The sequence below is a fragment of the Cnephaeus nilssonii genome (assembly GCF_951640355.1).
Source record: "Cnephaeus nilssonii genome assembly, chromosome: 21".
Classification (NCBI taxonomy): domain Eukaryota; kingdom Metazoa; phylum Chordata; class Mammalia; order Chiroptera; family Vespertilionidae; genus Cnephaeus; species Cnephaeus nilssonii.
The window spans coordinates 22,778,880-22,795,357 of record NC_137092.1 but is presented as its reverse complement, the minus strand read 5'-3'; the positions used below and the strand labels follow the sequence as shown (position 1 = coordinate 22,795,357).

Here is a 16,478-nt window from a genome sequence, read left to right as displayed (position 1 = left end):
CTGGGTATTAATTCAGAGAATATGATAACACTAAATTGAAAAGCTTTCTATGTATACCCCTATGTTCTTTGCAGCATTATTTACTATAGTCAAAATATAGAAACAACCTAAGTGTTTATCAACAGATCAATGAATAAAGAAGATGAGGTACATAATACAATGGAATGCTACTCAGCCGCAAAAAAGATGTAATATTGTCATCTGTGACAACATGGATAGATCTTAAGGGTATTATACTAAGTGGAATAAGTCAAACGGAAAAGGACAAAAACCATATGATTCCACTCATGGAATACTATAAAATAAAAAAGTAACAAATGTACAAACAAAAAAACTTAAACTGTGGATACTGGGCAGGGGAACTTTGTCATGGCGTACAGTGAACAAAGGTCAGAGGGAAAAAGAGCTGAAAATGAAAATCAGAGAATGCTGAGGATGAATATGGCTCCCTCCCAATTTTGCTGGGACAATCCTGCTTTATAAGATCTTCCAGGGATGGGATTTCCCTGTAGAACCCAGGTTGTCACCAAAGGTGTCCTGAGACATCTGGTCATTTTTACAAGAAAAAAGAACAAATTCTTGCTACTGGCATTACTGGCATCTAGTTTATCCCCAGGGCTACTTTTTATCCCCTCGATGCCTGGGCAGCTGCAACAGGCGTTGTCTTCTTTTAGTAAAGGATGAGCTCTTTTTTACCATGGAAACAGGAAGCTACACAGCCTGCGTCAAACAGGCCCAAAGTAAATGTTCATTGAATTAGAAGATGACAGCCCTCTCATTTAGCGACTAGTACATGTCAAGGTGCATCTAGAGTGACGGGGGAAGGAAGAAGAGAAAGCCATCTGCCGCCAAAGATACTTCTCTCTCCATCTTCCAGTTTCTGCATTTTAGCCATGTTACTCCTACACGCCTGTAAACTGCCCTAGATTTTTTTACTTAGCAATTGCCTATGAAGGTGGTAATGTCTCAAATCAATAATTCAGGAACATAGTAGTGCAGAAATAAGATAGGTTGAAAATTTATACAAGGCTATATTGAGTAAACATTATCATCTCAGGCATAACATATTTTGTTTTATTCCCCCTCCTAAGACGTTGTGGAGGGAAATGATTTTCAACAGCAAATCTGCTTCTCTGCGCCCATGTGTACACTCACACATTCTCCCTCTCCCATTCCACCTTCCTGTTGGCGTCATTCGAGACTGACGCCAACAGGCTTCCTGCGCTTGCTTTAATTTATCTCTGCTGAGCTACTGCACTGGGGTCACAGGGAGGTTAGAGCAGATGTTCTTCTCACTGCCCCTGCTTAATATTCACTTTGTTTTTCTCTTGGGGTTTACCAGAGTAGAAAAAAAACCTAGGGGAGATACAAGATACAAAGGGGACTTGGAAGCTGGGAGATGACAAGATACAAAGGAAATTGGAAGCTGTAGTGCTTTCTTTGGAAAGAGGCAAATGTGAATAGAGAGGTCCAATTAATTCCCTTTCACTGCATCAGACAGGCAGGAACCTCAACCTCACTGTAAGGTCTTTCTAGGTAGGAATGATCTTGTTTATTCTCATATCCTTGGAGTTTTGCACAGGGCCTGGCATACAGAAAATAAACAAGTTTTATGTTAGGAGGTAATGCTGAGAGTCTGGGGACACGGTAATTGCCTGGGCAGAGCGTTGTCAATCCCGTGCCTTGACCCAGAATGTTCCAGCAGAAGGACCGTAACAACTGGGAGGTAAGTGCACTCCCCACTAAGGCCAATATCTCCTCTCCGGATTAGACTCTCTAAGGTTCTTCAAATATTTGTTATAAGACAAGTGGAAATCGAGGGGCTCTAATGCAGTGGAAAGGGGCACAGGCTTTTGAAATCACTCATTCATTCAACAACTACTCGTGTACCCATGTGTTATTGTTTTAGTCTGTTAGGATACAATAATGAACAAAATGGACAAAACACATGCCTTGTGGAATTTATAATGTGGTCGTTGGAGACAGACAGTAAACAGTTATATTGTATCTTAAAAGTAGGTGCTATGGGAAAAAGTAGAGGAGAGCAAGAGGGATCAGGATGAGTAGTGATTTCCAAAATGACATCTCCGAGAAGATGCAGAGACTGGAGGGAGAACAGCCAAGGCAAAGCCCAGAGGTGGGAGCTGCCTGTTTGGACTCAAGGTCAGTGTGGGCAGTGAAGAGAGTGAGGAGGAGATTGTGGGGGGTGAGGTCAGACAGATAATGGGGGGCACATATTATGTAGGGCCTGTTGGTAGGGTTGGCAGATTTAGCAAACATGAATTCCCAGTTAAATGTGAATTTCAGATAATGAATATTTTAAAAGTATAACTATGTCCCAAATATTGCATGAGAGATACTAAAAAACTATTTGCTGTTTATCTGAAATCCAAATTTAACTGGCCATCTTGCATTTATCTGGCAACACCACGTGAAGAACATTGTAGGAGCTCTGAGCAAAACCGGGATTCCTTGCAGGGTCTTAGCAGAGGAGGGATTCCTGGGGTGCCTTGTGGAAAAGAGTGAAAGAGCAATGTAGGAAGCAGGGGCACCAGATGATGGTGTTGATTCAGACCAGGTGGCAGATACATTTTTAAAATATATATTTTTATTGATTTCAGAGAGGAAGGGAGAGGTATAGAGAGATAGAAACATCAATGATGAGAGAGAATCATTGATCGTCTGCCTCCTGCACGCCCCCTACTGGGGATCAAGCCTACAACCCAGGCATGTGCCCTTGGCTGGAACCAAACCTGGGATCCTTCAGTCCGCAGGCCGATGCTCTATCCACTGAGCCAAACCGGCTAGGGCTCCAGATACATTTTGAAGGTACAGCCAACAGGATATCCTGTCTGATTGGGTGTGGAGTTGGAGAGAAAGGGAAGAGTCAGTGATAACTCTGAGCATTCTGGCTGTGCAGTTAGATGGAGGGAGTTGCAATCAACTGGGTTAGTGAAAACTGTAGGTGGTGTGATCTGATGCAGATGGGATGAGGATATTGAGCTCCATGTTGAAACTGCTAAGTTTGACATCAGAGTGAAGAGGTCAAATAAGCATTTTACTATGGAGTTCAGGAAAGAGGTCTATGCTGGTGATACAAATGGAATCTTCATCATATAGCAATTAAAGCCACGAGATTGGAGAAACTCAATAAATGAGACCTGCTGCCCTCCTACACTAAGAGGAGAAGCTGGAAAAGGAGATGCGAAGGACTGACCAACAAGTAGGAGGGAACCCTGGAGAATGTGATGTCCCTGGAGGGGAGATAGGTCAGGCTACTGATAGGTCAGGCGAGATGAGGACTGAGGGCTTACTCTTGGATTCAGCTACAGGAGGTCACTGGAGACCTCAATAGGAGCACTTTTGGTAGAGTGGAGTTGGTGAAATTGGAATGGGTTAAAGAGGGAAAAGAAGAAGCATAATAGGAGACAATATAGGCAACCCTTTAGAGCAGTGGTTCTCAACCTTTCTAATGCCGCAACCCTTTAATACAGTTCCTCATGTTGTGGTGACCCCCAACCATAAAATTATTTTCGTTGCTACTTCATAACTGTAATTTTGCTACTGTTATGAATCGTAATGTAAATATCTGTGTTTTCCGATGGTCTTAGGCGACCCTGCTAGTGGTTTTCAACCTGTGGGTCGTGACCCACAGGTTGAGAACTGCTGCTATAGAGCCTAAGACCATCGGAAAACACAGATATTTACATTAGGAAGGTCGCGGCATTAGGAAGGTTGAGAACCACTGCTTTAGAGGAATCAGACATATTTAGTTCCTGCCACTTACTAGATGTGACTTTGGGTAAATTACTTAATTTTCTCAGCCTTAAGTTTCTCCTCTTATAAAAAAGGAATAGCAATTGGGACACCGTGAGAATTAAATAAAATATGTAAATTGTATGGCATATACTGTTAACAATATTATGACGCAATATGAATTTGTCCTAGTGTGGGCAAGATACCTGGTACTTAACCTTTCTGTGCTTCAATTTCCTTACCTGTAAAATGGGAATAATAATAATACCCACCCCATGGTGTTGTTGAAAGATTAAGTGAGATAATCTACATAATGTACTTGGAACAAGCCACTTGCGGCACATTATCTGAACTCAATAAAGCTGTTAATATCCAACCAAGTCTCTCATAAATGCTGGTCTACCTCTTTTGTAAATGCACTGCTACCCAGAAGTGAACAGGGTACTGAACTTATAACTTCCCATCTATTCTTGTGTTAATGGATCTAAACTCATTCCCTTTTGATGGCAGTGTCTCTGCAGCTTTGTGATATGTAAACCTGTGCATAAGTGATGGTTATCATAACTGACTCAAGATCCTGCTGTGAGCAAAGCCCACTCTCTGCACCACAGAAGTCGCTTGTCTTCACTTGAAAGTGAGTCACAAAGGTTAGTAGTTGTTTTCCATCTTCCCAGAGAACCCAGAAAGCATATAGGTTTATTAACTTCAGGGTGTAGAATTTCTGCAGGCATTCTTAATCATTTTTGAGAATCTGAGGAGGCTAAGAACTTTCCTCCAGAAAATATACAACCATCCATAATTTAACACGCAGATAAAAAAAAATCCTTCTAAAGGCTCAAAATGTGTTTAAATTGTAAGAATTTTGCATTTCTCCACAACAGAAACTTATAAAGGAGGTAAAATCATATCTACTTGGAAAGTCCAAAAGAAAGATGGAAAGGTGACTTTTCCCCATTGAACTTCTTCAGTGGAGCAAGATAGAATTAGTCGCTGTAGCTTCCGAATAAGATGAGGGGCTGGTGGGTGTTTCCCCACCACCGTATGTAACAAAGACAGACAGACAGACAGAAAGACAGTGTTAAAGTCTAAGTTCTATAAACACAGAAAGCTCTGTGGCAGCTTTCAGCAATATTAAGTTAGGAGAAACTTTAAATTACTCTAAGACCCTTACTTCCCAAAGGATTCACTAATGTCACAACTTGTTTTTACAAGTAAAGAGAGGTTAGATGAAGTGAATTCCAAGTTTCATTTCCAACTCTGAAACGACAGGCCATGGAACCAAATATTTCAAGGAAAGGAATTTTATTTTAGCACAGGGCTTGGCACCAGAATTCCTGTCCTAGAGCGCCACCTAGCAGTGAGGAGAGAGCAACACCTAATCTCCAAAGAAAAGCTATTTCATTTGACTTTTAGAACAAAACAAAATTTTAAAAATAAAAGATAGACTAAAAGATGCCAATTTGGTAAGTCAAAATTTTAAAAAGGAGGGTGAGAGGCTGATTGTTGAGAACCTGAAAATGTCAAACTGCTTTTTTTCCTTAATACTTTCTTTTACAAACCAAACTAGAAAAATAATCAAATATGGTTTGTGCAGAAGAATAACCCAGACAAAATATTTCCAGTCTTCCTACTCAGTTCTTATCTGGAGGGCACGCTCTTTAATTCTAAATGCAAAGTTTAAATGGGATGTTGTTTGCTCGTGTGTGATTAGACTCTTCCCAACAAAGCCTTCTGTTTTATATTCAGAACATAGCAATGTAGAAGAGAGATCAAGGTTTCAACGGATCTTATTTGTATCTTATTCTTTGTCCTGTTTACTTATTCATTCACTCAATAAGACTGACTGGAATTCTACCACGTGCCAGAAAAGACATGAAGGTGGCTTGGCCTACGTTAGTGGCAGCAGGTCTGCAGGAAAACAGGTGGACTAATGAGGTACTCAGGAGGTAGAATCTGATTTCACTGTGGCAATGAAGGGCAGGGAGCGGTCAAGGATGATTCTACTCCTGGGTTTATATCTGAGGCAACTAGTGGGTGGTGGCAGGGAATACAGGGGTAGAGGTGGGACATGGGGAGAAAGAAGATTTTTCTCACTTTTTTCTGTTCAAAAAAGTGTAAAGAGGGTTTCAGGATTCCTAAAATTAGGGAACAATGTGTATGAATGTGTGCTTTCTGGGGAGACAGTCCTCAGTGTTTGATATTTATTTAAAATAAAGTTAATGACCCCACAAAAGGTTAGGGATCACTCCCCCATAGCATATAGAACTTGGAAATTCTTAAGCATTAAATTCATGACAAACAGAGGGCTCTACCAAGTTGCTCAAGCACATCGTCTTTAACAGGACTCTATCTCAGGAGTATCCCATGTTTATGATCTGGTCCAAGGACAAAGCAGGACCAGTGAGCATGAATTTCTTTCAACTTAGCTGAGAGACTTAACAAAAATTCCATAAACTCTAGGTTTGATACCACAAATTCATTTCCACAATACGTTGAATGACTGTAAATCTGAAAAGATCCTAAGTAAAGCCAGTACTGATAATTACATGGTGTTTTCTACAACTGATTTGGCTATTATTGTTAAACTCACCATTTTTCTCTTAAATCAAGTTTTTGAGGCAACTTTCCCGAGTCTCGTGAATCCTGGTAAAGTCAACAACTGGACCAATTCCAAGTAGAAACCAGATAAGGAGTTATGTTTTTGAATCTAAAAAGTTTAGCAAATATAAATCTGCATCAACTGAAAAAAAGATTGTTGAAAAACCCATTCTACTTGATCATAACAGATGTTCCACTGCCTAAAATGTGAGACGTTACAACCAAATGTTCCACCCCTTTACTCCCAATTTGTTTAACTGCCCTACTCCAGATCAGTACAGGCACACTGTTACTTTTAAAATTCATAAAAGGATAAACCTTTGGCTCTACCCATATCATGTATCTTTGCTTAAGTTTCATCCTGCTAAGCAAAGGGGAAACATATCCGTTAAGGTATCGTGAGGAGGAAATACGGAACATCCCTCAGGGATATGCTTTGCCTAATAGTATCCTAAATGATACACACAGAGTTTTATTTAACCGACAGATATTTTCATATGTGTGGTATAAGAGGAGGCTTTCCATGGGTATCAACACTACAGTAACAGGATGCTTTGTCAAGAAGTAATTTTTCTAGTAAGTTATGAACTTAGCTGTCTTTGGTTTCTACTGAAGAGTCCAGTGAGATGACAGATGAAAGAAAAGTTTGTAGGAAACGTCACCTGAGGGGAGTGTGAGTACCACCAGTAAATAATCTGCTTTAGGCAGAAGAATTATTGCAGCAAAGGCTCTGAATGTGACTTCAGGAAATCAAGGCAATGCAGCCACAAGATGCGACAAGGACTGGTATTCAGTAATTTAAGAATTTAAGAAACCGGAAGATGGCTTATAAGGGTTTGATATGTTCATATAAACATAAGAAAACAAGTCTTAGAAATGTGACTGTCAGATATTTAACAAGTGGTTCCAGTGCGAGTTAATTTCCAACTTCATGGAATAAAGGTATTATCTACAATATAGCAAAGGTTTACAAAGGCCAAAGTAAGAATAAAGAGGTCGTGCCAAAAATGAAGACAAATATTTTAGTCAAGAAGAATATCAAATCTCTGTTTTCACAATTACACAAGGAAATTTTGTATTTTACTCAAGTTCTTTCAGTCACATATTTAAGTGAAGTTTTCATTTCTGCAGAATCATCACAACAAAAAGCTAATTTTAAAAAACCGGCTTAGACATTTTTGATGAAACCAATTCCAACTTCATAAATATTTAAATAAAGCAAGCAAAATGCTGTTACAAACACCAAAGATTAGGTTAATAATAATTCCTTAATCCCAATAGCTATCTGTTTGTTCTATAACAAAAGTTTAAAGAGCAGAGATTCAAAAATTTGGTTTCCTCACCAATTTATCTAAATTGCATCAAGAATATTAAACACATTGTTGTATGACCATTTTTCCATAAATTAAAAAATATTTTTAAAGACTGACTTGCCTCCAGTCACACTACTTAAATTCCCATATCTGCCGACTCCTAGCTCAGTGCCTTCTCCACAGGAAAATATTTTAAAAAAACTTTTTAAACAATAGTATAAAACAAAATTTAAAGTAAAACAGAAAGCTAAAAGCATTTCCTGAAAACTATGTTTATAACCAAGAAAATTTAGCTGTGTATAAATTCTCTACTCAGTTTTGGGGTAGATCAAAGAATTTCATGTGAAAAGTGGCACACCAATCAGTCATGGTTCTAAATATCAGAGCAGTCCTTGACTGCAAAGTTAAAACAATTTCTGTCTACGTGGTTCAAACAGCAGAGTTTACGTATTCTGGTTCCAATTGGATGACTCCAAAAACTCAGTAGGTTGACTGGTGACTACCAATATGAGACAAATGAGTATGGCTAAGTTCAAGGTAAATAGATTTAGTTGATATGCGCCTTGGAAAACATCAAGATCTGAATGGGCTATAGGAAATGAAATTTTTAAGCGTCTTAGTGATGACTTCTGCAAAATTATGAATAATACTGTCTGTGGCACTGTATATATAAACAGGACTAATTTAAGTCTGAAAAGCCATCAGAAGTTTGTTAGAAAAGCCTTGCTACACAGTATAAACATTAATAGGAAGCTTCAGGAAGATGGCTTTATAAGATGTTGGTTTTTCATCCCTTACAATGCCCCCTTCCAGGTGTTTTTTTAAAATATATTTTTATTGATTTCAGAGAAGGGAGAGGGAGAGAGAAATAGAAACATCAATGATGAGAATCATCTATCAGCTGCCTCCTGCACGCCCCCTATTGGGGATGAAACCCACAATCCAGGCATGTGCCCTGACCAGGAATCGACAGTGTCCTCCTAGTTCATAGGTCAACACTCAACCACTGAGCCATGCCAGCCGGGCCCCTTCCAGGTTTTTCGGTAGAACTAGTCCACTGCTATTTAAGCTATCCATGTTCAAGAATATGAGCTCTTAGCAAATCCACCCTGCCCTCCCTTCCAAAACCAGGGGTGTTTCTTCAGCTATCAGAACCACCTTTCTTCTGGATGTACCTACGATACACTGTCTTCTCGCATCCAATCATTTAAACTTCACAAGAGAGAGTTGCAGTATTTTCCTGTGGAGAGGGCACTGAGCGACGAGTCAGCAGATGTGGGAATTTAAGCCGTGTGACTGGAGGCAAGGCAGTCTTTCTAGGCTTCAAACGTCCTCATCGAAGGTCCCTTCTAGATCAAATTTCTATAATCCTAACTCTCTCAGACATAGTCTGACTGCAGGCTGGAGCCTCTAGTTACCCCCCCCCTTGAAATGGACAACTGGCACCTCAATGTGTGAAACTCAGAGGGAAGAGGCATGGCTGGCTGTAGCTGGAATGACCCCCTTTTTTTGATACCCTATGGTGTTTTTAGAAGGAAGAGGGGTATTGGCGACAAGCCACTGGAGTCAAAATCTGAGGTCTATTAGTAAAGCCACTCCCTCTTCCATCCCTAAAGCGTTTATAACCAGGAATTTCCTGTATGTTCTCACCCCCATTCCCTCTTACACACCTCAGGCTCCTACTTCCCAGTCAATATTTCCTAGGGACCTCCATTATTTCTAATAGATCCTTAACACCAAATCTGTGGGAAGGGGGGCTGTTCTAAGTACAGTAAATGTCAACCCATCTTTTAACAATAAAATATAAGTAATTTAACCCTAAACCACGGAGCATCTACCTATCTTTTGAACAGTTCTTTGTGCTGTTCCAGTTAAACAGAGACCTATTTACTCATCTTCAAATGACCTATTAAATTTGTTTCATGCTTTAACTACCAAACAAAGCCCACCTTTTGGGAGAAGACAGGTAAACAGATAGGCAGATTGGCTGTCCTAGTCAAAGCCAAGTGGTCAAAATATAAAGCCACTCAAAGGTCCATTCACTCTGCTAACTCAAACAGGATGTTAACTATTAATTATTAAATAGGTTTCTAAGCATGTTGACAGACAGTGTGAGATGGCGCTGTCTAAATGATTCTTCTCTATCAGGGCATTTGCAATTGGATAGGATTCTGAAAGAGCCTTCACACAGGGATTCCCTAATCCCTGTCTAACTGGCAAAGTGTAAAATTAGTCACTGCCAGGTTACTCAGCGTTGGCAGAGTTCCTGCTGGTAGCTGAATGCTTTTCAGAGGAAAATGTAAATATTACCCAAAATGTAAATATTGCTTCTACCAAATTTATCTGACCACAAACCCAATGACTGCCCATCCGGACAAGTGAAGTATGTTACTCAAACTTGGTTTCTTCTTTAAAGCAAGAATTCTAAGATAAATTTTCTTCTTTAGAAACAAATTGTGAATAATTACCTAAACTTACAGGAAAAACAAAGCTTTTCCAGGCCATACGACAATATCACATATGCTATTTAACTGCCATATTGACCATTTATTGACCCTCCGTGTAACTCTTCAAATGTCTTCTCCAATAAAAAATGTCTTGATATAAAATCACAAAAAAACAAATGAGTAACTGTTCTTTCCGGTGGGTCAATGATGTTTCCAGATTACTATTTTTTGGGTTAATTGTTATATCATCATTCTTTGAGAGAATTGGAATTAAAGGTGAATCTAGATTTTTAAATTTTATTGCAGTACACATGTTTTTTCTAAGGTCTTTAAACCAAAAACTATCAGTAGTTAGCGACTCTGAGTTTAACATTGTTGTATGAGTATTTACTTCTAAGAAAGAAGTTTCAGCCAATAAGATTATAAATTTAAGTGCATTTCCATATCCACTGTTATCTCACTCCCTTCCTCAGTGGACATTGTGCTGATTAAGTAGCCGAGAAGGAAAGAGGAGAGATTCCTTATTGTAGGAAGAGAGAAAGGAACTAGGGGGCAGCTCTGCTGTTTAATGCTAAAACAGGAGGCTGCAGGAGAGGGGCTAAGAAAGTGAGAATAGGTCATATAATATTTTATATTAATAGGTCATATAGTATTTCACACAATTGGACTTCAGAGGACATAATGTTATATAAATGCTTAAATACCACGGTTGAACTACTGCGACATTAAGGCTCCTGGGAACTGTGATGACTACAGAGATGGCTCAACTCAGTTTCAACAGTCAGCCTCTAATTTAGTTATTTGTTTCCAAAGAATTGCCTATACTGAGAGACAGCTTTTTTTTTAAAATATATTTTATTGATTTTTTTACAGAGAGAAAGGGAGAGGGAGGAGAGTTAGAAACATCGATGAGAGAGAAACATCAATCAGCTGCCTCCTGCACACCCTCTACTGGGGATGTGCCCGCAACCAAGGTACATGCCCTTGACCGGAATCGAACCTGGGACCCTTCAGGCCGCAGGCTGACGCTCTATCCACTGAGCCAAACTGGTTAGGATGACAGCTTAATATTTTTTAATGTAAAAGTATTTCTATGACCAAAGCTTCAGATGTTGATTTTCTTACTGATCCTAGTATTGCAAAGAAATACAGATGGTAAGAAGTCAAGCCCTGAATTCTTTCTCTGATAGAGAAGATTGCAAATGAATAGAAAAAGCAGCTTCAAGATTCAGACATCCTTTTTCTGGAGATAGAGATGTAAGATCATTTTTATCTTACTACATATGGATCACAAAACATTAGTTTTTCAGTTTTCATTTATCAGTCATGATATGTATAAGAAAAACATTTATATGTAGCAACATAAAGAAACAACAAATATAAAAACTCCATTAAACTACTACATTAAACAAAGGTGAACAAAACTATACAGAATAAAAAACAACATCAATAAAAAATTAACAATAAATACCAATACTTACACAACAAAATGGACTATTAGCACAATAAAGATAACACACAGTCACACAGAGAGACAAAGGCCTCAACTACCAAAATACTATTTTGTCTCAACATGTCGTCCTTATTTTTGGCCTGGGAAATCACCAAGCCCAAAGCAGTGGGTTTATTTTCTCCCCTTCTCCTTCCCTCCCTTCCTTCATCCTCCCCTCCCTCATGCTTCCATCCTTTTCACACTGGGGTACCAGTGTAGGAAGCTCCTGGATGTGGCTAGCCGGGCAGCAGCTCCTAAGGCAGCAGTGGCTGTACTTCGAGGAATGTAGAATTTCTGAGAAATCTGGTGCTCAGGAGACAAAATCAAAGAGAGCTGGTCCATGGCTCCATAGCTTTTATCTTTGAACACTGTGATAGCATGGCTACTAGAAAAATCTTCATTCTTTAGGCTCTCTGGAGAGCTTTCCACTGAAAAAGAAAGAAAGCACAAGTCTTTTCAAGGGATTCTCACACGGCCTTCTCTCTCCTATTCTAGATCTCTACTGTGCGTTACAAACATCTTCTGTTAGGTGGTGATAAGAACCAATGGCAAATCAGAGAGGATGAGACTTAGAAACTAATCAACAAGTGGAAAGGAAATGAGGATGAGGAATCATGCTTTGAGATAAAATAAACTCCTGTCTGGATGAGAGCAAAAAGAGAGAGAGAAAAAATGTACCCTGAACAAGGAAAGTAAATTTTCTTTCTAGGGCATCTCATCTTACATCCAAAGACTGGATACAATTCCAATTCCAGGGAAGAGTCCTGAAGCGCTCCTATCTCCTTCCCTGGCCGTTGTCTGTTGCCAAAGTGGTCCCCATTCCGAGTCTGTGGCAGTGTGAAAATAAAACTGACCAGGACTGCGGTTGCTGTGAAGTTCTAAAACCAGTTATCAGCTATAACCTAAATTCTTTAGGAATTCGTTTCAGCTAAGAAGAAAGAACCTTTTTGGTGAGGGGATTAAGCAGTAGAAATCGGGAGTTGTAGACCAGTCACACAGATGTGAACTGCAGCATGGAGAACACAGTCAATGATGGGGAGATAACGAGGTGTGGGGCCAGGCAGGTGCTTAGGGCAGCAGGGGACCACTGTGTAGAGTGCATGGTGTTCTGGCCACTTTGCTGTACATCTGAAACTGGTGTGAAATGGTACTGAATGTAAACTGTGGTTGAAAAATAATCTATATATATATACCTATATATATAAAAGCCTAAGCAACTGGCTGACCGGCTGATCATTTGGGAGCTATGACGTGCACTGACCACCAGTGGGTAGACACTCAACACAGGAGCTGCTGAGCGACAACAACTTTGCAGAATGCCCTCTCGCAATCCAGGACCCCTCAGGAGATGTCAGACGGCTGGTTTCGATCTGTGCACCGGGCCTCCGACATCCCCCGAGGGGTCCCAGATTGCAAGAGGGCGCAGGCCAGGCCGAGGGACCCCACAGATGCATGAATCCGTGCACAGGAAGGAAGGAAGGAAGGAAGGAAGGAAGGAAGGAAGGAAGGAAGGGCCTTTTAAGTGAAATAAATTGCTGGGAACTCATATTTCTCAGAGTTCCAAATATCCAAAAAAAAAAGGAATGCTAGGCATTCCCACATGTGTACGCTAGACAGTTCTACTAAAAGTAGCTGTTCTATGAAGTATTTATTACTTCCCTACCATGAGAGAAGTAGCTTTTTCCAGCATTCTGCTTCCTTTAAGAAAGTCCTGCTTTTGAAAAAAAATCTACATGAGCTAGACAATGCTCTATTGTGTAGTCCACCATATAAACAGTTCACACACTGGCATCAGTATGCTGACTACATTTTGAAAGCACTGCTCTATACCTTAAAAACACAGATTTTTAAAAAAAAATTCAGAGAAGCCCTGTTTACTCAGTGGATAGAACATCAGCCTGTGGACCGAAGGGTCCCAGGTTTGATTCCGGCCAAGGGCACATGCCCAGGTTGTGGGCTCGATCCCTGGTGGGGGCATGCAGAAGGCAGCCAATCAATGATTCTCTCTCATCACTGATATTTCTATCTCTCTCTCCCTCTCCCTTCCTCACTGAAATCAATAAATATATATTTTTAAAAATAATAATTTTTAAAAATCAGAGAAAATAGCAGGTATAATCCAACATTTTATTCACTTCTGCATCTTTAGCACTAGCTACAGTAGCAGCATGTGGTATATGTTCCATACATTTCTGATTAATTAATTATATTCAAGATTTGACAGGTTATTCTAAAAAGTAAAACTGCAATCATTAAAACTATAATTGATGCCCGCAAGAGAGGAAAAGAGATGGTATGTTCTAATGCAATCATGTGGTTTGACAGGAAGTCTTCAGTGAGCTCAGGTTTCCAAAAGTATAAAAATATCAAAGCAGGGCCATGTGATCAAAAATTTAAAAGAGCAGCAAAACTTCTGTTTCCAGACATGATGTTAATTTAACAAGGATTGAAAAACAAACTTCCTGCTTTAAGCAACTGGAGAACTGGACAAAATATAGGAAAAAACAGCTTTCAGACCTGAACAACAATGTGCAGGACAGAGATCTCGAAGAGGAGGTGAAAAGCAAAGTGAGCCCCACAAGTGCCTTAGCTCACTGGAGATGGTTTCCAGGCTGCAGTACAGGAGGAAGAACCCAAACAGCCTGGAGGTCTTACTGGGCTCAGAAGACCGAGTCTGGAATTTGGGAGGAAAGTATCAGAGATGGAGGGAAAAGCAGCTGGCAGTCTGCGAGAGGTCCCTCTGAGTCTTAGGCCAAGCAGTGATCTGGCCACAATGTAAAATTAATAGTGTCTACCATCCAATAAAAATTACCAGTTAAGCAAAGAAGCAGAAAAAATGACCTGTTATCAGGAGAAAAATCAACCAACAGAGGCTGATTCAAAAAATTATAGAGATGACAGAATGCAGAAATGATATATATGCTAGAATCGCAAGACAAGGGTATGACAATAGCTGTTATACGGAAATGCCAAGTTTTCAAGAAGGCAGAGGAAAAATATGACTGTGATGAGGAGAGGAATGGAAGATATAAAAAAGATCCAAACCAAACCTCTAGGGATGAAAAACACAGTTTCTCAGATGAAAATATATTGAATGGGAAAAGAACATATAACACATGGAACAAGAAAAAGTTAGTACACTTGAAAACACAGTAATACAAACTATCCAAAATGAAACACAGAAAGGAAAGACTGGGAAAAAAGAAAGTGTATTAGTGAGCTGCGGAACAACACAAGTGGTCTATCACATGTGTAATGTGAAAATGAGTAAAAGAAGGGGGGAGGGTGACTGAAAAAACATTTAAAAAAACCATGATTTAAATTCCTCCAAATTTAATGGAAACTATAAACTTACAGACCAAGAAGCTCAATGAACCCCCGGCAGAAGAAATAGGAAGAGAACCACACCAAGGCACCTCATAACCAGATTGCTGCAAACCAGTAATAAGAGAGAAAATCTCAAAGCATCCAGAGAAAATACCACATTACAGCAGTGTCACCCGCTTATCCATGAAGGATATGTCTCAAGAATCCCAGTGGATGCCTGAAACCACAAATAGTACTGAACACTATATATACTATTTTTCCGTGTGTGTGTGTGTGTGTGTGTGTGTGTGTGTGTGTGTGTATAATTATGATAAAGTTTGATTTACAAATTAGGCACATTAAGAGATCAATAACAATAAGAAATAATAAAAATAGAATAATACTAACATACTGTAATAAAAGTTATGTGAATGTGGTGTGTGTGTGTGTGTGTGTGTGTGTGTGTGTGTGTGTGTGTGTCTTCCTCTATCCCATAACTGATCTGATAACCCAGATGGCTACTAAGTGATTAAAGGGTGGTTAATGCATATAGTGTGACTATGCTGGAAAAGAGATGATTCATATCTTGGGCATGAAGAACCAGGTTGGCATAGGATTTCATCATGCTACTCAGAACAGCATGCAATTTAAAACTTATCAATTATCTCTGGATAACTAAAATCATAGAAAGCAAAACCATGAATAAGGGAGGACTACTATACAGAGGAACAAAAATAAGAATGACAACAGACTTCTTGTTAGAAACAGTGACAAGCAGAGTGACATCTTTTAATGCACTGAAAATTTGTCCACCTATAACTTTATATCCAGAAAAATAATCTTAAAGAAATGAAGGAAAAATAAAGACGTTTTGTAATGTATGAAAGCTGAGCGATTACACCAGTAGCAAACCTATTTGTATTACAAGAAAATTTAAAGTTCTTCAAGCAAAAAAAAAAAAAAAATAATACCAGATGGAAAGTTGGATTTACAATAGGCATTGGCAAACTACGGCTGGTGGGCCAGTACCAGCCTATCACTTGTTTTTTAAATAAATTTTTATTGGGACACAGCTATGCTCATTCATTTGCATATTCTCTATGGCTTCTTTGGGGCTATATTATAGAGGTATTTGCAACATAGTCCATATGGTCTATGTAAATATGGTTTATTTACTTTCTGGCTCTTTACAGAATAGGGTTGCTGTAAAAATCGGATTTCCTAATTTATACAATAAAATACAGAACACTGGATATAACAGACAAATTAATAAACAAAAGAGAATTTTCTCATTTTTAATTTGTTTAAAAAAATTGACTGTAGCAAAAATAGTAAGAATGGAGTTTGACATTTATAATATATGAAGAAGTAAAATATATAACAATAGCTCAAAGGCTGGGATGGGAAAAATGGAAGTATGCTATTATAATGTTTTCATACTATACACATGATAATAAACACTGATCCTTATATCACACCATTTGCAAAAAATCAATGAACTGGATCACAGACCTAAATGTAAGAACTGAAATTATAGAATTTTCCTAAGAAAATATAAGAGAAAAT

General features: G+C 39.1%; 1 protein-coding gene across 3 annotated transcripts in view; it reads right to left on the bottom strand.

Annotated features, from left to right (window-relative positions):
* Nucleotides 1–10,991: 10,991 nt before the first annotated feature.
* The window catches only part of TDRD5 (tudor domain containing 5), a 52,057-nt gene continuing 46,570 nt past the window's right edge, over nt 10,992–16,478 (bottom strand). For all 3 annotated transcript variants that reach the window (XM_079761852.1, XM_079761853.1, XM_079761854.1), the window contains one exon: nt 10,992–12,034. In XM_079761852.1, coding sequence (XP_079617978.1) covers nt 11,787–12,034 — 248 coding nt within the window. In that variant the 3' untranslated portion in view covers nt 10,992–11,786. The remainder of the gene's footprint in view (nt 12,035–16,478) is intronic.